Source organism: Oenanthe melanoleuca, chromosome 1, assembly GCF_029582105.1.
Source record: "Oenanthe melanoleuca isolate GR-GAL-2019-014 chromosome 1, OMel1.0, whole genome shotgun sequence".
Taxonomy (NCBI): domain Eukaryota; kingdom Metazoa; phylum Chordata; class Aves; order Passeriformes; family Muscicapidae; genus Oenanthe; species Oenanthe melanoleuca.
Window position 1 is genome coordinate 53,176,907 of NC_079333.1, and position 26,093 is coordinate 53,202,999.

General features: G+C 38.2%; 1 protein-coding gene across 4 annotated transcripts in view; it reads right to left on the bottom strand.

Annotated features, from left to right (window-relative positions):
- Positions 1-24,353, bottom strand: part of LRCH1 (leucine rich repeats and calponin homology domain containing 1) — a 114,461-nt gene extending 90,108 nt beyond the window's left edge. For 3 of the 4 annotated variants that reach the window (XM_056505893.1, XM_056505884.1, XM_056505875.1), the window contains exon 1: positions 24,015-24,312. In XM_056505893.1, coding sequence (XP_056361868.1) covers positions 24,015-24,258 — 244 coding nt within the window. In that variant the 5' untranslated portion in view covers positions 24,259-24,312. Of the gene's footprint in view, positions 1-24,014 lie in introns of all 4 variants that reach the window. The other variant, XM_056505866.1, reaches the window with a different exon arrangement.
- Between the last annotated feature and the right edge of the window lie 1,740 nt (positions 24,354-26,093).

Sequence of the window (26,093 nt, forward strand, 5' to 3'; positions counted from 1 at the left end):
TTAAGTATCTTAGCAGTCAGATACTTCTACAATGTTTCTAGATCACAGTTACTCTCTGTCAAATCCATAACAAACAATGCTTTATTTCTTAACTAGAGCTGGTATAACTCAGGCGTCCTGCAATAGTACTTGGCAAAGTTGTAACACTTTGTTTATTACAGATACTCTAAACCTAGAGGAAGAACCCTGATGCTACACATATGACCCTGTCACAAAATTAATTCCTATTCACCAAATGAATATGGAGATGACAAATAAATTAAACTCTCTTCACTACTGCTTGAGAACACAACACTCAGTCAATTAAAGGAAAGTAAACAGTAAAGTGGAGCAGGGCAGCCTTACATTTCAAGCTAGAGAAGGAGCAGATGACTAAGAACCAAGTATTCTAAGAATTCAGAACCAGCTTTCTAAGAACACTGGTTGGCATAAAGCTGGCATAACACAAACTGTTCAGGCTTCTGAGATTAAAATCATGTTATAGCAGCTCTCTACTTCAGTCATGGTTTTTATTAACACGACTGACCACAAATCTACCAGGCAGCTTTTGTCAAAATAAAACCAGAACATTATAAAAAGCAAAGATTTCTGAAGCTCCCACTACACTACTTCTACTCAGACCCTGTAGTATGGAAGCAAGCTTCTCTCACAGAAGCAGTGTACCCTATTCTGTTATGTTGGCAACAAAAGAAATTAAAGAAAATTATACAGCTGCTGCTTATTCCTCTTCAAAGCAGTATTTTGAGGTGCCCCTGAAAAATCCAACTAGAAAACCATGAAAGTCATTAAGAAAACTCACCTCCAAATATATCTTGCAGATTTTCTTTGCACTGACATAAATGGTGCCCCATAAATCAGCTGTATAGCAGGTCGGTCCTTTGAATGGCTGAGTTAATCACAGGTAATTGGCTTCCTTGTGGTAAAAGGGACAACTGAACTGGGATTGCAAGGAAGACAGGCATACCCAACACAAAATTTATTTCCTAAAGTTTACACTGGAAACCAAGATTTATATTAACAGCACTTCAGGAAACATTGGAAAATAAGGGTTAGGAATGGGAGTAATCCTAAAACACACTTAGCTACTCATGTTTACGCCTTTACCAGTGTTTCTGTTAAAACAGTTTTGCATAGTTTCTCCTATGCTTTTGCATAAAAGTCATTCAATCTCTCTTCCCCACTATTACTTTCTACTTGTTTCTAATAAAAAATTTTATAGCAAGAACAGAGGACTACTTTAAAAACCAAACCAGAATACTTAGTTGATGTGCTAAAAAACACACTGTACATATACATGAGTAACAGTGTTTATTGACTGTTATGGAAAGAAAGTTGTTAGGACTCTGCAGGCTTTAAAATCCAAAAGTGAAAGTATCCTAACTTTGGGAGGTGGTAATCACCCAAAGGACATATAAAATTCCAAAAGAGTTCAGGGTGTTAAGCATTTTTTTAACACCAGGCCTCCAACACTGAAAATTTTGTTCTGAGCTGTTAGACGCAATCCTGATACAGAAAACTTGCCTTGAGGGAAGCATCAAACCCTGCAAAGAGAACTAACAACTGAAGCAAAAAGCTTATTTGTTAGGGGTAGGCAAACAAGGATACTGAAGGACTCGCAGAAGCCCTCCTCTCCTGGCTTGGAGAATAAGAGCTATTGCTCCCAAGCACTTTTCCAAGCATAGGAAGGTGGAGCAGTAATTCCAAAGGGCAGAGAGACACATTGTAGATAACACATCTCACCACAAACACACAAATAAATAGAAGGGAGCAGGACAGCACTGAACACCTACACAAGCAGAGACACCACAGACAGATCCATCCTGTTCCTAAGGATCAATACCAAGAAATAAAAACCCTCCACTGTTTTCTTCATTAGCTTTTGTCCATCCACAGTCTCTCACTCATTCTACCTGCTGGCTACTCCAGCCTGAAGCCTACTAGAAGATCGTGCACAGATCCAATAGACATTCACAAGGCAGGGGAATGGGAAGAGGAAAAAGTATTTTTAAAAAGAGTTTCATAGGTTAAGCCATGGTAATAGGGCAACACGGCCTTGCCAGGCAAAAGCACTAGTCTGCTTTAAAATATAACTGTCCCCTTTTATCCCTTCTTTCTCTCCTTTTCCCACACTCCTTCCTCCCCACTTCACTTGGATCCTTTTCCACTTCTGATTCTTGCCTTAAGTAACCGATATCAGAACTGTACAATCTCAAAATTCTGTTACTCTGTCCCCAGAGCCGCTCTAATACATCCAACGCATCTTTTTCAATAGCCACCCCTCCCCAGTTTGCCTGTCATTCCAAAGAGTTTTTTCTGAGTGAGTCACCTCAGTAGGTTTTGCAACAGGGATAATAGCTTCACTGGTCAACTTTGCTGGCTTTAGGAGCAGTTTAACAGATTAAGTGGCCCAGTTTTCCACCTTATGGCTAATCCTCTGGTTACCTGAATAGCCAGTAATAAGATATCATTACACATCTCAAAAAGCAGCAAGCTTTTGAGACAACTTAGTTACTATCTCACCAACTTTTTAGCTTTTTTATTGTATTACCATGCTCTGTTTTTATTTTAAAACATTTAAACATGATTTAACAAATAAGCATGATTAAACACATAGTTTCAGTATACCGTAGTCATTGAAAAATAAGAGGCCAGAAGAAAAACTTCATGACAGCTTATTATAGCTGCAAATTATATCAAACTGTTAAAACAGCTACAGGTGAGAGCAAGGCTTCTCTTTCCTAGTATAGTACAACTCATCTTTCACTCCTAGCTCCAAAGTTTTGGCCATTTTTCCCTATTTATTCCAGCACTTGTTCTTGTATCTTGATGACACATTTTAACGAGTCCTAAGATATTGGTGTATCTCTCTTTATTACACTTGCTCTCATACTTCTAGTACCTAAAAATTGCTGCTATGTCTATTTTACGAGGAACTGGAGACACAGTGACTTCTTTGAAATTAGATTTTCAAAGACAACACACATCACTTGAAGCAAGTGCAGTGGGAGTTGTATTATCCATATTTAATAAGCAACACAAGCTAGTAAAGCCAGACTAATAGAGAAAAGCCAGATTTGTGTGTCTTACCCTAGATGTATGTTCTAAGATGACATCTTATTTTCCTAAGGGAAGATTTTCAGGCACAGAGGCTGCAAAAAGATTCTGAGGAGGAAAAAAAATTTCACAGCAATATTGGTGAAAGTAGCAGACAGAGAGTGAAAGAGATTCTTCATCTTTATCACACAATTCTAAAAACCAGGAGAGGAAGCCAGCTTTTGCCTGAAGAATCCCAGACACTTTCAGTTTATTTTGTTTTGCTGAAGACTGAAGAGTTCCATTGCCCAGCATTTACTAAATGTAAATTTTAAGATTCAGCAAATATGCCTACATTGGCAAAGTTCAGATTCCTGGTTTGTGCTGGTGCATTAACAACAGTAACAGTGCAGACCATAAGCTAGTAGCTTAGTAGTTAGTACAGAAGATACTTTTGGTATGTCTAATGATATATGTCCTTAAAGGTCTTTTTAGCTATGATCATATAAAAGGATAGAATAAAATCCTATGATTTTAAGATTGGTTCCAACATTTTCACACCATTTTTAAATAAGGCACTATTTATTTCAGAATTAAAAAGTGATCTGCAGTGCTTTATATAGAATCAAAGGCTAGGCATTCATTTAAATAGCCAAACGCTTTCTTCTCTGCTTTTCTGGTGTGCTCTTACATAGCAACTATATTCAATAATAAAAAAGGCTCTGTTCTACTGAGAATTTAAATATCACACAGTAATTGCATGTCAAAAAATGGGTTTATGTTAGCATTTACTATCAACATCATCCAGAAACTGCCTCTATACTGTGGTTTTTTTAATTATGGCAAACCACAGGCTACTAATTTGCTAAGTTATTTATAGGTTTTCTTATCTTTTTTTATTGTAGGGCTTTATTTGCTTTCCCCCCTTTGCCCAAGTCACATCTTCATTCACATTCATTTCAGACAATTCTGCACGGAACACACAAGCACTGCCAGTGTCAGGGACCTCAACATAACTCTTAAGAACCTACATTGTTTCCTACCTCTCTTTTTTTCAAAGCCTTGCAAATTAAGCACCTAACTACAAAAGCATAGAAGAACTCTAATATGGCACAAAAAAAAAAAAATACAAGCCAGAAGAGGATTTTAAGCTTATTTCTAGTTCTCAAATAAAAAATTCATCTGGAATATTTTTAAGTATGTTGTAAAAATATACTGTAGTTTTAAATTAACACAGAGTAGTTCTAAACTTTAATATAAACCAGATATTTAAATCAAGGATCTTTTCTGAGTCTAGAATATTTATATAAAGTGCAAAAACAATAATCCAGAGAGTTGAAGTTGTTACATCAAAAAGATTTCCTTTCTATAATCTCTGGACTAGGTTGCTTAGCTCTCCTTTAGAAAATTACTTAACATAGAGAATTCTGTTTTGCTTCTGGTTATTGCTTGTCTTTTCAGCAGTAATAAGGTAAAGAGGACATTCTTCAGAAAATCCTAAGGTTTCATGTCAAGGGTCTGCAAATAGTTTTAATGGGATGCCACTTTCAAGCTTTTCTGTAATCAATGTTCTTCAGTTTGGAAACCACTGTTCTAGAGAAACTGTCAAAAGTGAAAAATCAGTACAAGATGCCTTTTGCAGTGAAAAATCAGTACAAGACCTCTTCCATCTCCAATTCCAACAGATCAAAAACACTCAGAGAAAGTCTCTCTGACAAAGAATTTTCAGCAATGCAAGTTTAAAGGGAAAGGTTTTCTACACCTTTGTTTCAATAAGAAATTGTAAGTAACATCCAAGTAAATTTTTACACACACTTCAATGTTACATATCTGATAGCATTGTTAGAATACTTTTCCTACCTTAACCTATTCTTTTAAGTCTACATACATCATACATCTTGATTTGATAAAGACATAGGGATGTCCTGGCTGTTACAGTGGTCTCCATTTCTGCAGCTCTGAAGCATCAAGACTGTCTAAAGAGACTTTAGGCATTTGCTGCCACCATAGTTGGGGACACACCTGCATCAGCATTATATTGTTCTTCTCAGATCCTATGCAAAAATGAAAATAATGATTAAAATTTATATGCACATATCCACAGGTATCATAAAATCATGAGTGAAGAGAAGGGTAAAATTTTGTTTTCTTGCTGGACTGTAGCCAGACATACTTAGAAAAACAACTGCACAAGGACACAAAATTTAAAAGAGTAGGATAGAATTATAAGGTGCTAACACTCTTCTACCACTTTCTTTACCTGTAAAAACAGAATAATGATTTAAAACAAATAATTAGTTGTACCCTTTATGTAAGATTGCTATGCAACATTATATAGTTACATAAAAAAGTAGCTAATGCTACATTATTACCTAAACACAGCAAAGGGTTTAGATATGAAGAAATTACTGTAAAAATAAAAAAGTATGCATTGTGAGTAGCAACCAAAATGAAATATATATACTTTCTCTGAAAAAATTCTGCATAAATCACAAAAATTTTAAACAGATCTTGAAAAGCTCCAGTGATTACACTAATACTCTAATTTTAAAATGATAGACATAAAAATGTGCCTTTTTTTTCCAGCTACAAGAAAATGAAAGCCCAAATTTCCAGTTCATATGCCTGAAGTGTGTACATATATTTACATCATGTCCCACATGTCTATGAACATGGGCTTGAATATACCTGCAAATAAGAGAATACAATGCACAAAGACAGTAGCAGTTCTTTATTCAAATCCTATTTGCTTGACAAACTGCATCATACAAAACTCTGGCTAGCAGTAATTTTAATAGCCAATATGATTTGAAATATTTTGCCTGCATATACTTATGAAACCCTAAACAGATGTGTCTTTATGTGAGTAGTTATCCTAGGGAACAGTCTTTCAGGAAATACATTCTCCTGACATACCTGTAGTTTTATCTAGCAAAAAAAGATACCAACCAAGGTATCTTACCTACCCTACCAAGGCTTAGAGAGGCCTATACCCGATGAAGCACTACTAAAAAGGAAAGTGAAGTTCTTAGAGGATGCCCTTTTCAAGCTGTTCCACTTCAGATTTTGTTTTTCTTCAAAAAGAGAAGGTGAGCTCAATCTTCTCTTCCCCTCATTTTTACTTAGTATCAGAGGGAGGCCAGACAGTATTTGCACTAAGACTCAACTTTTAAGTGGGCAAACTGTTTTTACCACTGTAAAATGAGGTTAAAGCAAGAGGGGAAAAAAAAATTTCCAAGTGTTATCCTAAAATTCAGTATTGTCAACTTACTCTCGTATACAGTGCAGCTCTATTCATTCTGCCACTCCAAGTTAGCTACTAAAACACTGTGCAAAACAATAAATTCATGCTACATAACTTAGAAATTTTCCATACTAGCGAACTGCATGAAAATGGCTAAAAGTGTAAAGGTAGCTCAGTGCTTACATAGTAGTTTTATAAGACCAGAAGTCAAAGCTCCTTTAACAACAACAACAAAAAAACCTGCAGTCTAAAAAATTACCTTTGACCACAGTAGAAATCCAGTGGAAAGCCCCTAAAAAATCTATAGATGAAACAGACAAAGAGCATTATATTTAAACACTAACTTCCTTCAGTTAATTTACTGCCAGGTACACTAAGTTTTAAACATTTTAAATGAAAATTGAGGAGCAGAGAGCAATCCCCCAAAGAAAATATGTACATGCTATTGAACTGTAGAAATACAGCATAGTGGGATATAAGCTCAGTTATTATACTCCCTGTACTTCCTTTTGCTTTAAAACTTACAGCTTACTACATTTATGAGAACAATACAAGAGGCACTTTCAGATTTAATCGCACTCAAGTTCAAAACCATTCAATGCACCTAAGACAGTAAAACTAACTCTATTTGCTATTATTTTACCTAATAGCTGTTTTATGAGGAAGAAACATATTGGTAATCATGTTGCAAAGTAGAAAATTTAATTAATGGAAGAGAGTTTTGTGAGAAAAACATTGTAAGACATAATTTGATTAAATGTTACTGTTCTTAAAGAAAATACTGTACCAAAAAAAACCCAAAAAACTAAACAAGAAACAACAACAAATGTAACAAACAACAAATCCAACGTAACAAGAGTGATGTCAAATAGCACAGTCTTCACTGTATTTCATGACACATTAATACATGGCTGAATCATGAAAGTATTAATCTGGTATCATCTTGCCATCTTGAGTTCTCCTGCAGATTTTCATCTGATTAAATACAAAAAACCAGGCTCCTTTTAACAGCTACAGTTTCTGGTAATTTCTTGAAGAAACTAAAGAGAAGAAACCAAAGAGAAGAAACCTAAGAAAAACAGGTAATTGTCATGTATCATAAATTCTGTTCCTCCACCTGTGGGAAGGAGAACTTTCACATCTTAAAACCCTATTTAAGGAAGTTATATAGTAGAGCCATTGCATATAATGAAAATATATTGGCAGTTAAATATCAGGAATCATTTTCTAGTATTCAGATCCTGGAATATAAGAACAAATTCTCCTAATATTTTACTGTTTACCTTCCTGCTGTTGTGGATTCCCCAAGACAGTCAGAAAGAATGAAAACCAAGGTATAACATGCAAGATCATACACACTATCTAGTGAGCAAGAATAACCATATTCCAACAGCTCTAACTGCATTATAGTCACATTATTTATAGACTTTTACTTTCATGGTGACACGGACAAACTCCTGCTGAACTAACTAAACTCAGATGCTGAGAACAGGCTAAGTACAGCAGCATGACAGGAGACCTTGCCCAGAAAGTAGGTTGAATAAGCCTGTACTGAGGTTTATGCAGATGAAAGAAGACTGGTAAACTTCCTTACACAGCTATAACTAAGTCTGAAGTATCATTTGTTTGAGAACATTAGAACAGGGAAAGTCCCACATACATCAGTCAGAAGGGAGTTTGCCAATAACTTCACTCATGCCCACATTTCGTGCTACCCGCATTTGCATACCGAATTTTCAAAACAAACAAACCCACCCACAACTTATTTTGCTTTGTTTGCATGTCCAGCTTTTCCTTTACCTAATAAATTCACTATCTCAACCCACACTTTTAACCCTTCTGACTCATTTCTCCATTACAGTGTGGGGGAGTGAGTGAGCAGCTGCGTGGGTCTTAGCTGCCTACTGGGCTTAACCCAGTATAAATAAGTAAAATTTACTGTCATACAACTTTAAACAGTTTAGTAATTCTAAACACAGGCATTCCACAGCTGCCATCAGAACTTAACAGGAAAAAACCACAACACACCATCTCAACATATGCAAGCCTGTGTCTCTGAATATTTTTACTGAGAATTCCAGTCTTGAGTGCTACAAGCTCCTCATGAACATCTTTCTAATGGAGAAACTTCAACACTCATAGAAAAGGATTTAAAACAATGACCACATCACATTCTCTTCTAAAGTGTTGTAAAAGCACTTCCAAAATGCATTTACCTAGGTCCTCTCTTCAGTATTTCCTTAACAGGCTAACACTAAGAGTCTACATTTGGTAATACAGATGCAAAGCGTGTCAGAATTAAAGTCAATACACAACTGGTGCAAAACTCTACAAGTAGGTCTGTGGATAAATATATCAGCAAACAAAAGATGTCTGAATAGTCTATTTTGCATAGCTGCAATGCAAGGTTATAAAACAAATCTAATCACCTTGGGTATTCTTTCACCACAAAAATATTGGAAATTCATACCAGAAGGATACCTGGGACTTCAAGATACTTGGGAATGTCTCAGCTAAATGAAATATGCTTCAGCTGTCAGGAAGAGATTGAACAAGTTGAGACTTGACCCAGCTTGGCACTGGTGGTTGGACTACATGACCTACAGGAGTCCCTCCATCAGCATCTTAGGTCCCTTTATATCTATCCTGTGATCCTATAAAATTTAGATACAAAGTTAGAATAAAGCTTTTATTAAAATAACTGTATATTGTAACTGATACTTACAATTTATTTACAATCAAATATTCTCTTAAAGAAACTATTTTCCTGTAGTTGTAATTAGATCTTAACCAAAAGTTTTTAAAAGGACAACTCAAATGTCAGTGGAACCAAAATTATCACAAATGAGAGAAAAACACATATAAGAGATCCAAACAAGTGAACAACACACACCGCCATACAAGAAAGGCAGTTGGAGGGTTATGTCTTAGATCACAAAATTACCTGGAACCTACACTGCAATTATTTATAGTATTTTAAATAGAATAAGTAAAAATCCAAAAGTACCTACTACTTTATTGCCTTAGATCTGATCACCTGGACATCTGTACCATCAATTCACCTTAAATAGTAAGACTGCTTAGAATGCAATTCCTTCTATGTCACTGACACTTCTAAAGTTGGTCCTTCTGTATCCATAGCACCAGTACATAAAAAATTCTGATGTCATCTACATTCCACCAAGGGTGGAGGCAGACAAACACTTTCTCAAAATGAGTTCCCAAGAAATCCACATTCATAAAACCAAAACATCCTGTTTCTATAAATGGAATTGACAATCAATCCATTCTAAGATAGATACTCAGAGAGGAATGCTTAATTATAAAGCCATTTTACCTGTATTTGATCTAAAACCTTCCTCAGTACTACACACAACCTTCATTTTTATGTTCCTAATTCATATTACAAAATATGAAAGGAAACACAAGTGAAAAATTCTCACAAGAAAAGTCCACTTTGATATTTTTAAAAAGACATAGTCATAAGCTAGAATTTGTACACTATTGAAACAAATAATATTCTACAACCTCATACAAATATACAACCTACTAGGAGAGATTTCTTATTTGCTCACACCAGAACATCAGTCATTTTTATGTGGTTGTAGAATGTTAATCCAATATCTACTCAGAGAAAATGAACAATACTCTCAAGGAAATCATTAAGTGTCTCATACAAGAAATTAGGTTTTTTTTTCACAGCCCAGCATCAGTCAGGATTTTCAAGACTTTCCTCCCTAGAATACAAAGCCATTGCTGATAAATTCTGTGAGTGATTGCTGGTAATGATGCCATAAGTACCAGCAAGGCCAAGGTACATGGGGACCTGGAGTACATCGTAGGTCAGACACAATCAAGGTCATATTTAACTCTGTCATACGAAAATGAAAAAAAACAACAAGGAAGAATGTGATCACAGAATCACAGCCTTGGCAAGTGACAGCATAAGCCTGCAACAATGACAATCACGAGCTCCCACTAAGTCTAACATGCAAATTACTAAAATGAAAGTTGAGTGTATTACCCCAAGAAAGGTATTTACAAAGCAATTTACAAATTGCTAAGTCCAATTGTTAATAACAAAATAAAAGACAATAAAGCTGTTAAAGTACGCCAAAACCTCTAAGGTTTTGTGAAACTGCAAGATTTGGGATCTGAAATCATATTTCACAGCAGAACAGCAAAGGCTCATCTGTTTAGGACTGTCTCACAAGCTCTTGCAGCATCTACTACAGCAATGTAAGATAGGAGCAGCCTCAACTCCGTCCCCCACTGCTTTGAGGGTGGTTTCCTTCCCAAGAACAGCAACAGCAGGTGAAATCATGTGCTAGCTCCTTAATGCCACAATTCAAAGCCTGTCCCAGTAGTTTAAATCCAACATCATCACCATTTACTATTTACGTGGGCAGCAGCTTTCAGCAGGAAGCTAGATGGACAATTGCAGTGGCATCCTAAATTACTTTAACTGGAATTATCCCTCATTAATCAAATACCTAAGTTTATTAAATACAAAAGTAAAAAATAATGTATAAACAACTGCAGAGAAGTAAAAGTCTGCTACAGCATAACAGCTGATCTAGAGAAGAAAAAAGAATAAATGACCAGAAGTTGAAGGTAAAATCCAAAATTGCTGTGTAATTTCTTTTATTTGTTTCCAAAGGAAATACATAATCAATCATACTATTATCACTGGCATACTTTAAAATAGAGACAGTACACATGAGCCATAGATTTCTGATCTATATAGAGAGACTCAGCCAGGAAAACTGATGGCCAGCATTAGGCAGAGGGACAAACTGTATCAACATAAAAGTCTCTTTTACAAAGACAAATCAATTGCATCAACATATTTCAGCAAGGATAGTCCACTAGCATCAGAATGTGAACAGCAGCACAAAATAAGGTGAGATATCTGGTAAAGAAAACAAGACTGACTAAATACTCTTTGAATACTAGAGAAATTCCTTTAAATACAAGCAGCTTTAAATACAAGCCCTGACAGCTTACTACCCTCTACAATTTTTTATTTTTTTTTGCAAGACTGCTTCCCAAAGATCTATTTACATTCTTCCACAGGAAAAACAAAATTGTTATATTCACATAACCTTAATTTAATAACTTCATCATAATAATTTCCAATAAAGTAATACATTTCCCCCTATGTTCTGGTTTTTTCACACATATTCATTGGGTTATCCTCATGCTATCACTATTACATGCACCAAGGAAGAGTTTAGTAACATACAAAAAAGTAAAGCTATCATGCATAAAGTGGAGCAGGTGAAATATTTCTATATAATACACTCAATATATTTAACACACACCATGACATAATGTAAATGCACTAACTGAACACAAGCAACACTTACTTTTTTCCAAGCTGAACCAATTACAAGCAGAACACCTCCTAACTGCAAATACTTCTATTTCTATGATGAGAACATTGAAACACAAGATGGTTTTATTAAGAGATAAAGAAGAAAAAATTTTAGACACAGGCTAATTCTTTCAAATACTCTTAACCAAGAATGTCATTTATCTTCAATAAGTACCTTAACAAAAATAACTTTTAAAAATAGCTAACATTCCATAAAACTATTTGGCTAAAGATTACAAGCAAGAAATGCAACCAGCATATAGTACATAGCCATCAAAACACAAAACAAAAGTTTGTTTCACAGGAACACCTGCATTTAGGAAAACTGGCAAGGTTTTTGCTTAGTGCAGTAAGCAAAACTCAAGCTTTCTGCAGACTGAGCACAGATATTCTACAGAAGCGGATCTGGATTTACTCTTTTTCCTAAACTGTTTAGAAGAAGAGGATTTGTGTTTTAGAAACTGTAATTTTGGAGGTAAATGGCTCTCTGAAATGTTCGTGCTTCACTACCCCAATACCAATACCATGATTTATTTCTTCATTTCAGAGCCTTAAAACCAATAACAAAATCTGATAACTGTCTTTGAAAGGCTATTCACTAGACCGATCACCTCAAATTTGTGTGACCACAAGTTTGATCAGAACTCATTTTATTTTGGGCATATTTCCAGATTACTGTGTTTATAAAGCCTTACATTGCAAAGTTAGAACACAAAAAACCTAATACTGATTTCTTGGATGTTTTTAAAATGAAGGTTCTATGTATGTTTATGAGCTATGTCTAGAAAAATTCTGATTCTCATGAAGAATCTATCCATGTTAACTTCACATAAAATAAAAAAGCTTAAAAAAAGTGGGTTTTTTAAATTAATTCTGTTTCTGGAAAATATACTTTCTTGCAGCACCACACATTATTCCTATTTAGTCTTATACAAAAAACTGGGGAAAAAAGCTAACAGATCCGTGAAGCACATAGAGGGAAGCAACCTCCAGCCTTTATTGCAAGTTTTCAGACCTTTTATTGGTATTAGATTTTTCAGATTTAAATTGCCTGTTCACTCTTCTCCTGACTATTTCAAAGTCCTGATTTAAAACTCCATCCAAAGTATTTAGGAATCATTCAGAAACTTTCATTTATAATAAGTACGAATTCACATCTAGTAACTGGTATATTTTTTTCATGGGGGAGGACAATGTTAGGGTTGGAGTGGGGTTGTTTCCCTTTTAAAGGTAAACCCTGCAACACTGGATAGAAACACAAAAACTTCACAGACTCCTTCTATTGCCTACATGTATAGTCTCAACTGCAATGATTGAGTTTCACTGTTCCCACAGCAATAGTCTAATTTCTTTCTTCATTTCAGAGCCTTTCACTGTAGAGGCTAAACCTCACACTGTCCCTTACTTCCCTCTAACAAGTACTTGCAGAAAAGCCTCTTTTTCTTCAGGCTACCAATGCTCCATAGATAAACACGGCTTAAATTTTTCTGATAAATGGGATGCTGGAGGGATCCCAGAGCCACATCTCCCACAGCTTAACATTTAAGTGCATAACTAAAATGCTTCAGTGAGACTACCAATTACTGCAGTTCTGTTACTACTGCACAGAACTGCTCAACACCAAATGGAGCTATGAGATTCCAGAAGCCATTTTTAGCCCAGGGCACTAGGCCAAAAATAACCTTTTCAGTTCTCTAGGAAGCCAAATGTACAAAGATATGAAAACTGGCAGAAGGAGTACAGCACTTCTTGCCAAAATACTGATTTCCTTTTTTTTTTAATTGTGTAAAGTTACTACTCTTTCATATTAACTGATTCTTAACTGATTGCAAATCGATAGTGATTTTTTTTGAGACTACTTCTGAGTTGTGTGTATATGCCAGATGCTATTATAGAGTGAGTTTCTGCATTGTGTTAATACATTTAAAACCACTCTCAAGACTTAAGACCTTAATGGAAGCTTTAAGTCTTTACTGCTATCACAACATCTTCCAGAACAAAAAACTAATTCAAATGCCTCAACATCCATTCTTCAAGATATCATACATCGACACTTTAAAAAACATACAAAAACAAAATCCCCCCAAAATACCAAAGTTGGATTCCATTCACAGTTTTGTCTCTGATCTGTTCTGAGATCTGGATTAAGCCATTCAAAATACCTGCTTCTCAGTTTTTCCAATCCATACAGCCAGGGATAACCTGCATCATTATAGAACAATGAAATAATTCACTGAGCAAAGTTTGCACAGTAATTATTTAATGCAAACATAGAGTAAGATCTATGTGAGGAAAAACTAAAAGTAGAAATCTTAAAGTCATTATATTAATGACTTAAAGACTTAAGCTCTTAAAGTCATTACATCAGCAATCAATATAATTACATAAAAGGCTTTCAAATTACAAGAAATTCGAAAGACTGCTTTCTCCACCCTTAGAAGCTCCTGACTGGCTGGCTGAACGTCAAAGTCACACACAGCACACTTCAACAGAGCAGTAATAGCAGCAATACCATGATACAAAAGTGTCTCATGGTCTACACCATGATAGTGTCTGTCTTATCTCTAAATTCCCTTAAAAATGTTAGAAAATTGAAGTTACTCATTATTTTAAATTAGTTTATATTTTCTTTCAAATCATATGATCAACACCCTTGCATGAAAGATTTTTTTGTGGAGAATCTGCAGATTATCTTCACTTTTTATAGTGAATTTGAGACAGCACATGAAAAAAAAAAAAAAAAAAAGTAGTTCTGAAGATGGAGGAGAAACTTTCCAATTTTTTTAATGAAAAACAATTTTAGACTCTGCAGCCTTTTTTGTCCCCCCAAATAAAACCTCAGAAAAATAACATATAAAACTACACATTGCCAAATTAACATAGTTTTCCATCACATTTGAAATTTCAGACAGTGAATAGAAACATCCATTATAACATGGTTACAATTCAGTAAATCAGTCTTAATTTCTGCACATTATAACTAAGAAGCTACATCATCATATTGATGCTGTATAGAAACTAGAAGGAACTGGTACTGATGGGTCTCAAAAGAAGACAAAATAGAGAAACATTTCAGATGGATGGCACAAGGATATTCTTGGTCATATATCTTCCTTCAAACACACTAGTAAGCAGGGGGGAATAAAATATCATGTCTAGCAAAAATTGCAAGTGACAAGATGTGTGAGTGAGGAAAACACCAAGTCAGTAACACAAGACAATCTGAACGGCTGCTAAGTGGAACACAAGCAAGGAGTAGGCATTCAGCCAGACTGGAATTCAAACATTGGAAAGGGGATCACAGACAAAACTTACTGAGCAGGGAAACTACACTGTACAAAGTGGAAGGCAAAAGGACAGTTTTCCTGAACTGGGATGAACCCAAAAAACAAAAACAAAACAAGCAAACAAGAAGCCCTAGCAACACAAAATAAAATGAGCATGGGAAACCACGGGATAAGTTGTTCCCCTTGATCAATCACAGCTGTATTTAGTAACCAGGGCATCCTTGTCCTGCCCCTACTGCTGAGAAAGCTCCTTTCAGCTTTGACCAGACAACCGTTCCAGAAATCTTCGTAACTGTCTGCATTTTTTAATTATATAACATATGAATGACACTATGTTCTTCCTCCTTCCCCACTGAATAGACAGACAGCTTTGTTGTTAATGCCCTTGCCCTGCCTTAAAAAGACTGAATTGAATGAATTCAGCTAACCCTCACTATTCTCAAAATACTATAATATAACAGCAGCAATGGTACTACCTGTCTATAGTTCAATAACCCCTATTTCTCCCATCATTAGGTTTTTAAACAGTTAAAAGTTCAAATAGTACAAAAAGTCACTTTAATAATAAAAGCTTTGCTTACCATGATAACAATTCCACTGTCTTTAAAATCTGATGTAAGGTTCTTACTGTACATAACCTATTGCATCTGCATTTTTGGTATCTTGCCTTACCCTGAATAAGTTATCCAGGGGTGTATTCTCCTCCACTCCTTTCTTTGGCTTAACTTCTGATTCAATTTTCTTTTCCTATCCTATTTCTTGCCCATTTTACAAAATTTCTCCATCAGTTTCAGTGATTTATCTTTGCACACTCATTTTATGAACCTGTTTCTTTCTGTTCACCAAAACAACAGATCCAGCTTCTTACACATGCTTTTCTCTTCACAGTTAAATGTCATGGGTTTTTTCCCCATCTTATTTATTTTTTATTTTTACATTTTGCCTGTCTAATGTAATGCTACTAAGGAGAGGTGTCACTGCAAATAGCACAGCCAAAGATGAAGACTTCAGATGCTAAAAAACTTCATGTCTGTTCACACATAATAAGTTGAAGTGAAAGTGTCATTTGCAGTCACTTTACTACTTTTGAAACATACATTAGAATATAAACTAGCATTGTAGTAGTATTATAGTATTCTTCACAGTTTAAAGAAATCAAGTCACATGCTATTTTAAATATTCTTCCAAGATGTACTCTGCTGAATTTTATTTCTTTAATTCAAAAAATTATTTGTCTTAAATCCTCCACATATTAATGCCAGCTGCTCCAGCAATGTTGCCTTCAGAAATAAGTATTTATCAGGCTACAATAGCAGAAACTACCTAGTTCATATATTTAAATACAAAACCTAGAAATTAAATCTGTTACTAATCTAGCTTTTTAAAGCACCATGGCCCTGAAAGGAAATAAAAACATTACAACTATTGCACTTTGCACCAAGGAATAAAATCACCCATCTACAAAAAACGAGCATAAAAACCTTATCCACTCAGCAGTTCAGGTCACTGCTGACATGGTGCTTCAGCTATTTTGCCCTTGTTCTGTTTCTCATAAAGACCACTGTTCTGATATTTAAAACCTGCAGCTACTTCCAGTAATTTCTCTAACCACTCCTAGAAGAATTACCTCATATAATCATCATGAACTTATCAGCTAGCTTTTTAACTAAACCCACACAAGCTCAGCCGAACATGAAACACTTCATGCAGCTTCAAAAGCAAGTGCAAACCTCAGGCTCAAAATTATGTGCAAAACAAACCCCTACTTTGGCTCTGCCACGATCATCATCTCACAAGTTTTGACTTTTCGTTTTTTCCTTTAAGAATGTTTCTCCTACTCCCTGGGATAGGAGGACAAAAGACTGTTATTGTTATTTCTATTTTTAAATAGGAGGTTTACAGGCATTAGGGTGTTCTGCACCATACAAGGAAAAAAGAATAAAAAGCTGGCCAGCAAGACACCCTTAGAGAAAAACGCTGGGGAGAAAGCATTAGAATTTCATAAATTAACTCCTCCCACAGAGACATCTACACACAAATTTAGCAGAAAGGAATCATTCCTCCAGAAGCTTAACTCCTCAGTACCATTCCCAAGAACTGCTCTGATGTGTGTGTAATACATTGCACAGCATGGTCAGCAGAGAATAGTCAGAAGTCAGGAGATGTAACACCCGTTTCCAGTTTTGACAGCAATCCACTCTCCAAACACCGGGATAACATTTCTGGCTCTTTCAGCACATCGGAGGACAGCAAATGGGTACACGTGCCATAATTCTGGTCTCAGCAGAACAAGTTTAAGTTACCTCTGTTTTGGGAAGTGCCATTTCAATTATTTAAATCCTATTGATTTTAACTGTGAGTTAGCAATCTAACCAGCTTGGGAACGTTCACAAACCTAGTAAATGCTTACTAACAGTCAGCAAGAACACAGCAGGCAGAATGATGAACAGTCAGCCTGTGGCCCAGAGAAGTTGCTCATCCTTCCTAGAATTGTCATTCTGATAAACAAAACACCACTCTCTCCATCATGGTTGATCTTACAATTCTGCAAGCAGCAAAATCACTGGGTTTTCCTTATGCAGACAAATGGATGCTAAGCTTCTCAAACTCCAATTCAACAGTTAGTATTTAAAAGTATGAATTTGAAACTATTATTTGTAGCATAAAGTCTGCAAATGTAATGTATCTTGGAGCCAAACAATTTTCTCCATGTTTATCTGATTTCCTATACACACAATTCTAATCATTATGAACATAACTGGCATTTTTCTTCACTTTTACAGATTTCAGATAATTATCGCAAGCCATTACACACATTTCTCTTTGTTGATTTCATATATTTTCTTTCAACAGTTCATGAGTTTTCATTCTCTATGACACTTCCGCCTTTAACAGTATCTTTTTATCTATTTCCTTGTTCAAACCTATATTGCATTGGCATTTGCCCCCTTCCTCTTCCAAGCCACAGCTCTACTGTGCAAATATTCATTCTACTTTGTCATAACTGATTCTGCCCCAGCCTCTTCCCCTCACAGTAGTATTCAGTGTTTTCAAAACTCTGTGTACAGAGTAACTGTGTTAAGATTCATACAGTCTCTCCTGTTTAAGAGATGTCTATACCAAGATGCCTTTTTTGCTGAAGACACAATAGAAAGAGATCAGAGAAGGACTAAAAGGAGGCTTACAAACAATGCAGGAATATTTGGCTTCTACCTCCCACCAGGCCAGTGATCACAGGCTAATGGATCTGCAAAACTGCTTGTCTAAAAGCATTTGAAAGGGAACCTGTAGCACCTTGACTTTCAAAACAGCACTTCTGGAACTCTGAGTCAGTCTTTTCCAAGCAGATTGGCCAAGGATGCACAAAGTGACAATATTTCTACAAAAGCCTTCAGCCTTTATTCATTTACATGCACAGCATGTCCAAACATGGCAATTCTAGGCAGAGCCATTTAAAAAACTGCCACCCTGAAGGGGAAGTCCCCTTTGGGGGTAAAGGTTCAACCTGCAGCAGAGCCTACTCCTGCTGAAATTGGAAAGAGGTTTCACCCTTCCTCCTATCCTACAGTTTTTAGGCTGGCATCTCTCCTACCTCTTAGCCCATGCACTAGGTTTGAAGCTTCTCTAAAAAGCAAGTCAAAAAGAAAAAAACAAACAAACAAATACAAGGGAAAGATACATACAGAGTCAGTGGTAGAAAGCCATTGATCTGCTCAAGCCACATTCTGAAACAGTAACCAGGCAATTGTGTACTCAATTTGTTCCATGCAACAAAGAAGGTTGGAGTTAATTCTCTTTATTTTGTGCTGAGGGGAGTCTAACAGCACCTGCAAAGTCGCTGGCTACGTTTCAGCTATGGGGGCATAAATCTCCAGACCAAAGAGGTAATTTTCAAAAGCACCACTGACTAGACCTTACTGCAAGAGAACTAATAGACTCATTCCAATAGAAGTCAATAGCCTCGGTGTTTACAAGATCCACAAGCAAGTATATAGTCAGGTTTCATGATGAATAAAAGGGCCAAGAAGGTTTACATGGTATTCTGCAGTTATAAGTTGCTATGCACATCAATGTTTCTAAAAGAACAGTTCTAGTTTGATAAGCTCTTTCCCAAAGCATTGCTCATGAGTAAAAAACAGAAGCTAGAATATGTTGGCACAGAGATGTCCGGACAAACCAAACAATCAGGTAGTGTCTCAAACTGTTAAATACATAATAATGTTACATATACTGCTGGATACATAATAATGAATACAAAATTGATTTATCTTCATTTTTTAGCCATAAAAATTACATCTCCTAAATTTTGGCTGCAGGATAATATTCAATTCATTGGTGATAATAAACAAACATTTATTCTTTCTCCCTGTCCTAACACACTCAAGATATCATTTGCATAAAAAACAGTAAGGTTATAAATCTTCAAATAAATACAGGAAGGCTGTAGGAAGGGACTGACTTTTGAAATTAAAGATAAACAGAGTTCTATTCATTTTTTAGCCTTATAAAGATATTGATACGAGTTTAGATTAAATTAGTAAAATGAAAGGATCTCAGGCTTATCAAAAAACCCCACAATTTAATCAAAATATGAAGTCAAAATTATGAATTATTCAAAGTAAATATCAGAGAGAATTCTTAAAAAGAGTGGGGCATATCAAATATCTTCTTCTCTAGTGGCCAAATCAACAATCAAATTCTAAACAAGCATCTATATAGTGGTCATATTTGATATTTGGAAGGGCACAGTAGCACAAACAAACCAGTCTAGATGTGTGACATCCTGCCCAGTATAACCTGCTTATAACAAGTGGAACCAATTGCACATCTACTGCAATTAGAAGAATTCTCAGATGTGAAGGAAGAATTACATTAATAAAGCAGTTGGAGAAAATAAGTAAGATTAAATTCTGGCAATCTAATGTACACAGAATCACAGAATGGTCTAGGTTGGACTGAACCTTTAAATGTCATCTAGTTCAACTCCCCTGCATGGGAGTAACATTTTTTACTAGATAAAGTTGCTCTGAGCCTCATACACATCATATTTAATTTTTTAAAAAAGGGGGGGGGAAACAAAAATACTTGTGTTGTTGTTGTTATCAGCAAGGAGAAATTAAAGGAAGATATTTCACCCAAACCAACATCACCACTCACAGTGATACTGTGATTTTTCAACCATCTTGAAAGCAGATCCATAGTTATACAGTCAAAACAGCTATTTCAAAGATGCTGCCAGGCAAAGGTGTCTTCAACACAGCATTGTCTGACAAGTGCAGTCCACTTAGAAGCACTTTTAAAAACAGCAGGTGGGAGAACGAGCATTTTATTGCACAAAAAAAAAAAAAAAAATACACATTCCTTCCAAAATTTCATACCGTCCAAAGTAGCAATCAAATACTACAATTTGCAATTATTTTCTAATAATCTTGCATGTAATTTAAAGAATTTATTTTCTTCTCTACCAGGTCACTACGAGCAGCAGCAAGTAATCCCTCCACATGTGCTTAACTCACCCGACAGAAATGGATGAAGCAGGTATTCACCAGAAAAGGTTCAGAGGCTCTGTCTTCAGAAATACAATCAAAGCCCACAAAAGGAGGCTGAAGTAATACAGTAGGTAGCCATGGCTACATCTCTGAGGCCTTTGCTTGCTCTTTTATAAAGTAACATGCTTCCAGCATTCCCAGTGGTTTGGAGGAATATAATTGCATGCTATTACTTAAGAACTATGTGATTACTATACCACTGCCTTCTGCATAACCCAGCCTGTAATAAAAGTGATAAGAATAGCATTTATTATTTTGAAATGGTTTTTGCATTGCATCCACACTGTGGTTTAAAACGTCTGACTAAACTCAAGACACTTTACATAGAGGCTTCATTTTATTCTAACAGTACTGAACATCATGAAAACTCCATTCCATGTGCAGAGATACTCCCTGAAAGTTCCATCTGACCAGGTCACTCAGCACTTGAGCAGAACTCTCAAAGACTGAGGAAGAAAAGTTCTATCACATTTCTGTAACCAAGATGTTTTAATGCAAAGAAAAGTCACAGAAGAAAAAGCATAACAAGAAGGTGCAGGAATAGAAAGTGACAAGTACAGTTCAGCCTCTGGAGTTATTACAGAATGTAACTACGGTAAGAACTACAAAAATCAAACTATCTCATCCCAGCTGCTAAAGGCAAACAAGCCACGTCCCTTTCGTAAGTGCATCAACTGCTACATAAAATCTGACTTCTAACTTCAGGAAAAAAATAAACGCATGAACAGAGAAAGCTGATCACTTTTTTCTTCCTCAGACCTACAAAAAGCATTCAGAACCTTTCTAGAAAATAAGTTTGATAATATTTTATTTGAGAGTAGCTCTAGACCATCACTTTCTGAACCAAAAAAATATTTTCAGTCCATAATACTAAAACACTGTCAAATGCAGGCTTGGTTTCAGTTTTCTGGAAATTCCCTGCTCCTCAGATTTGTAAACTCAACCCCCCTCACTAATCTCCTCTACATCAAGGAGTGTCTCCATTTTTCAGTAAGACTAGCAATCCCCTCTTCCCCTCAAAAAAACAGTGAAAGGCTATCCCTAGCCCAAAACCCAATTTTTCAGGACTTCAGAGACATGTCAGCACATCAGATCCAAAACTACAAGTCATTCATTTCAAGGAGAAAGTTTTATACTATGCACATTTACGGAGAGTAAGCAGGAAAGAAAATTCCCTTCAAGAGTTTCAGAAACCTGGCCTTAACCCAAGCATCTCTTCTGTTTATATATTTGTTATGTAATGTAACAAAAAAAAAAAAAAAAAAAAGGGTTTTTTGGAAATACATCAATACACAACTTTCAAGGCAGTTCCCATTAAACAGTTACAACAAGCTGTTACAAACAAAACCTTAAAGCAACTATAGATTAACACAGTGTTCTTCTAAAAAGGGACAATGATAAAAGGGCTGCTGTTGTCACAAGATTAAGACATGGGTTGACCTACACTGCTGTTTATATCAAACAAAAAGAGAATGAAAACACAACTCTACATTCAATTTCATATTGAAAGTTTTCCATGTAAACTCTGACAAAAGCACAATAATGCTTGAAGACTACTTTTTCCTAGAAAAATCAGTAGAACAAGCAAGCATGTGACTAGCAGGTGCTACCTATCCATACTACACACAGCTCATGCCTGTACAGCACATACTTACACAATACACAAATACTAAAATGCAATCACTACACATCAAACAATTTTTTTCCCAGTATTTGATCTCCTCAGTATACAATATGGTTTTCCAACAGTTTGGTTCAATATTAGGTCAAATTGAAGAAGCTCAATTTCTGGATTTCCAAACTCTTTATCTTGTATTGTGGCAGGTCTGCTGGACTTCAACTTTAAAAAAGAAATGAGACTAAAAATGCCTTGCTTGGGATGACAAGCTGGAAGTCATTCTAACCACATACAGTCCCCCTACCATGCCTATCCCTTTCACATCTGCTACTGAGTCAGCTTATGGTTAGTACGGTAATTCATGCTATCAATTCATGGCAGTTTCATTCATGAAGTTTCCTTCACTTATTTTTTTTTAACTGATATGATGATATAGGTGCTCATACAGACCAATATGAAATCCACTCAGCAACAGCCGCCAAGTAACAGTTAAACAACAATAACACAAGACACCTACCACACATTTGAGGTACTAACTCTAGACAGACTCAATAAGCAGGCAGCACATGTCTCCGCATACAGGAAGGCATGAATGCCCTCATGTGCAGGAGTAGCTGAGAATTTAGATTCATGTTATCACATGTCTGCATGCAGATATAGCACCTACTGTTTTGTGGGACAAGAACAAGTGACTACACGTCTCCTGCTCTGCTGCCACAACACAGATACCTCCAGCAGGCAAATGGGGACACAAGGGCAGGTGGAGGCCATACATTGAAGACCTTAGCAACACACTAATGTGGGTTTGCACCATTCTACTAGTGACACCACGTAAAGAAGGGATTAGGTTCCATCACCTGGGATAAACAGGGGCAGGAAAACTGATATGACCCTTTGAGCGGGGGTCTGCCTCCCTAGGTGAGAAATAAATGCGCCTTTTTCGAGTTGGAAGAAAGGTGTGAGAGCAAGTTAACACAAACTGAATATTTGGCCTCTCACACACCTGCTGCAGGGTTGTCAAGCCTGTCCCCTCTGCAGATTTATGTAATGATGGTGTCCCTCACTGTAGAATACATGCAGTGCCTGTGAAGATAGGGATTTCTCTCTATATTTGCCCTGGAAGATAGCATTGCATAGAGCTGGCACTTGTGGCTGTATGACTGTAAGGACACTAAGGGGGATGTCAGCCCCAGCGCTGAACAAGTGGCATTTCTGACAGGTAGCACGCTCTCCGGGGCAGCTGCACAGCAGTCTTCCCACCGACATGCCTCCACCTATGGCATGCGAAGAGGTGACACGTTCAGAGGTACAGGAGTATCCCAATGTGGTTACACACGGACTTGCATCCCCTCCGTGCCAGGTGGGTTCACCCACGAGCAGCAGGACAGAAGCAGCAGGTATCCACCCTGGCACTGTGTGTGCACTCCTCCCGCAGCTGAATCAAAGGTGGGCTGGCTGCCACCGCAAACCTCAGCAGCCAGGGAAGAGTGGCACAGAGACGCACATTCCCCAGAGGGAGAAGAGGACAGGTGCGAGCAAGAATTCTCCATACATTCCCCCAGTGTGCCACGGGAGAGGCAGCTCAGCCTCACCAAACGCCGAGCGGGGGGATGGAGGGGAGCGTGCACAGATTCAGCCATATGGAAGCAAACACCTACCTCATACACCAAGGCGGGGGGAATAAAGAAAGCACAGGGTCCACGGAGAGACGGGGGTGGGCTCGGCTTCCGTGTGGGAACGGGCCCCGGGGGAAGGCGAACGAAAGGGTGGCGAGTGGGTGTTCGCCTCACAGGGAGGTTGAGGGGGCGCCGAAGTGCCTGAGGGGGTCCCTGGCGATTCCACAAACCCACCTTCCCCGCTCGCCGGCCGCCCCTCCCTGCGCCCCCGGCCGCTCGCCCCGGCTCACCTGCCCGCACCGTGTCGGAGAGGTCGTGGCTGAGGGCGGCGGCGCTGCGCGGGAACTCCTTCAGCTTCCTGCCGCTCAGGTTGAGCCCCCCGGAGTGAGCCGCCTCCTCCAGCGCCCGCTCCAGACCGCGGTTCAGCGGCGCCTGCAGACCCAGCGCCCCGCTGCCGCCGCCGCCGCCCACCCCGGCCGCTGCCGCCAGAGCAGCAGAGGGGAAGGGCTGCGACTCGCCTCCCAGCGTCGCCATCTTTCCCTCGCCGCTGGGGGTACCCGAGAGGGCCGCCGGACCTGCCTCCCTCCCTTCTCCTCTTCCTCCTCCCGCTGGCGGCGGCGGCGCGGGCAGGGGGCGGAGGCGCGAGGCTCGGGCGAGGCGCGCCCACTGCGCATGCTCCGCCCCTCCCGCCCCGCTCCCCGCCGCGGCGCCCCCTAGCGGCGGCGCGCTGCTGCCGGCGCTGGAAGTGCCGGGGGAAGGCGGAGAGGGGGCGGCTCTCCATTGTTTCCGTGCCGCAGCGTTCCTTGTAAAGCCGGCCCGGGAGGCCTGCCAGCCGCCGCCTGGGCCCCTTCTGCCGGCACCCGGCGGACTGTCCCGCAGCAGGGCCCAGCGGCTGGATGAGTGGCGATGGGCGGTGTGAGCCCGCAGGTGTGCCCGCAGCGGCGTGTGAGGGCTCGGCTTTCCTCCTTGGGAAGTTAAAAGCTGCAGCGGCTCTTGCACCGAGCGAGGCCTTGGGCAGCATCTGCCCTGCAGAAGGGCTTCCTGTGCCGTGCTGCTCCCACAGGGGCCGCTTCACACCTGGCTGTGGCTCCTGCGCACAGCTGCCCCACACAGACCCTCAAAGGATTCGTAGTGACAAATCGAGCGTAGGATCCGCGGTGAGGGTGCTGGGCTCGTTTATTTCCTCCTTGCTCTCTGCGGCTTGGCAAAGCTGAGTCCAGGAGATGGAAAGGAGCAAGGCCGGGTGTTCCCACAGGGGTTACAGAGTTCAAAGATAAAACAGGGCTTATACACCATCACCCCTGACCTGTGCTTTACAGACCATTGCATTTCACTCACCTGAGCGGTGATCCATGGTTAACATTAAACCAAAGCCTTCCCAGCTCCAGGAAGTTCAACTGCTGAGTGCTACAGGGACAAGGAAGACCTAACTGGCACAAGGAAATAACCCCAAGTTTCTGAAGAACAGGAGACATCATGGCGAGTGGGAAAAAGGTGTGTTAGAGGTGGACCTTTTCACATAAAAATATAATAGCATCCATTAAAAACTTGTTCTTTATAATTAAGATACGGTCTCAGTATCAGCATTTTTCACTTATGTTTTGTATGCATTGTATCACTGCAAAAGTGTCAGCAAGCAGCATAACAGTGTTTTTAAAGAGATGCCTTACATTAAGGAAAGAACTGTAAGGTAGATGGGTAGGAGGGGGTTATTTTACTGTAACTACATTTATACTACACCTAAAACACAACCCCTGAGCTTAATCTCCAGTGCAAATTCCACTCATACCTACTACTGCTAGTTCTTCATGTTTGATGCAGAGATCCTAGTTTTTTGGCATGATTAATTCAGTGTACTACTAGTTCAAGAAAATTTTAGGTGCACCAGAGAATAAATCTTGACAGCATTACTTGGAACAGCCCCTAGCCAAAGTTAACCAACAGTTACCACAACATTTGTGCCCAGATATCACATTGCTTTCGACAAAGCTTGTTGGTGGGTTATGAAGATCATATTACCCACAGATTTCCCCTAGGCACAGCATGTTTTGGTTTTGTTAAAATGCTTAATTCCAGTTTGCATGCAATCTTTATATTGCTGCTGGAAAGCATAAAGAAATAGATAAATAGCTACTTCTTCTCAGCAATTTAAAAGTGTTGATAAACAGTAAGTAATAAAAACATTCAATTCAAGTTGAATAAAGTGAATAAGAACTAACTGCTAGGCTCCCCCTATATTTTAAATGCAATTTCTTAAATGCAAGTTTAATGAACTAAGTACTATATTCTTATACACTTAAAGAAATCTGAAATACTGTAGGTTCTTTAACTCAAAAAAGTTACTTTGCATGGGAGATTTCCTGTGCATT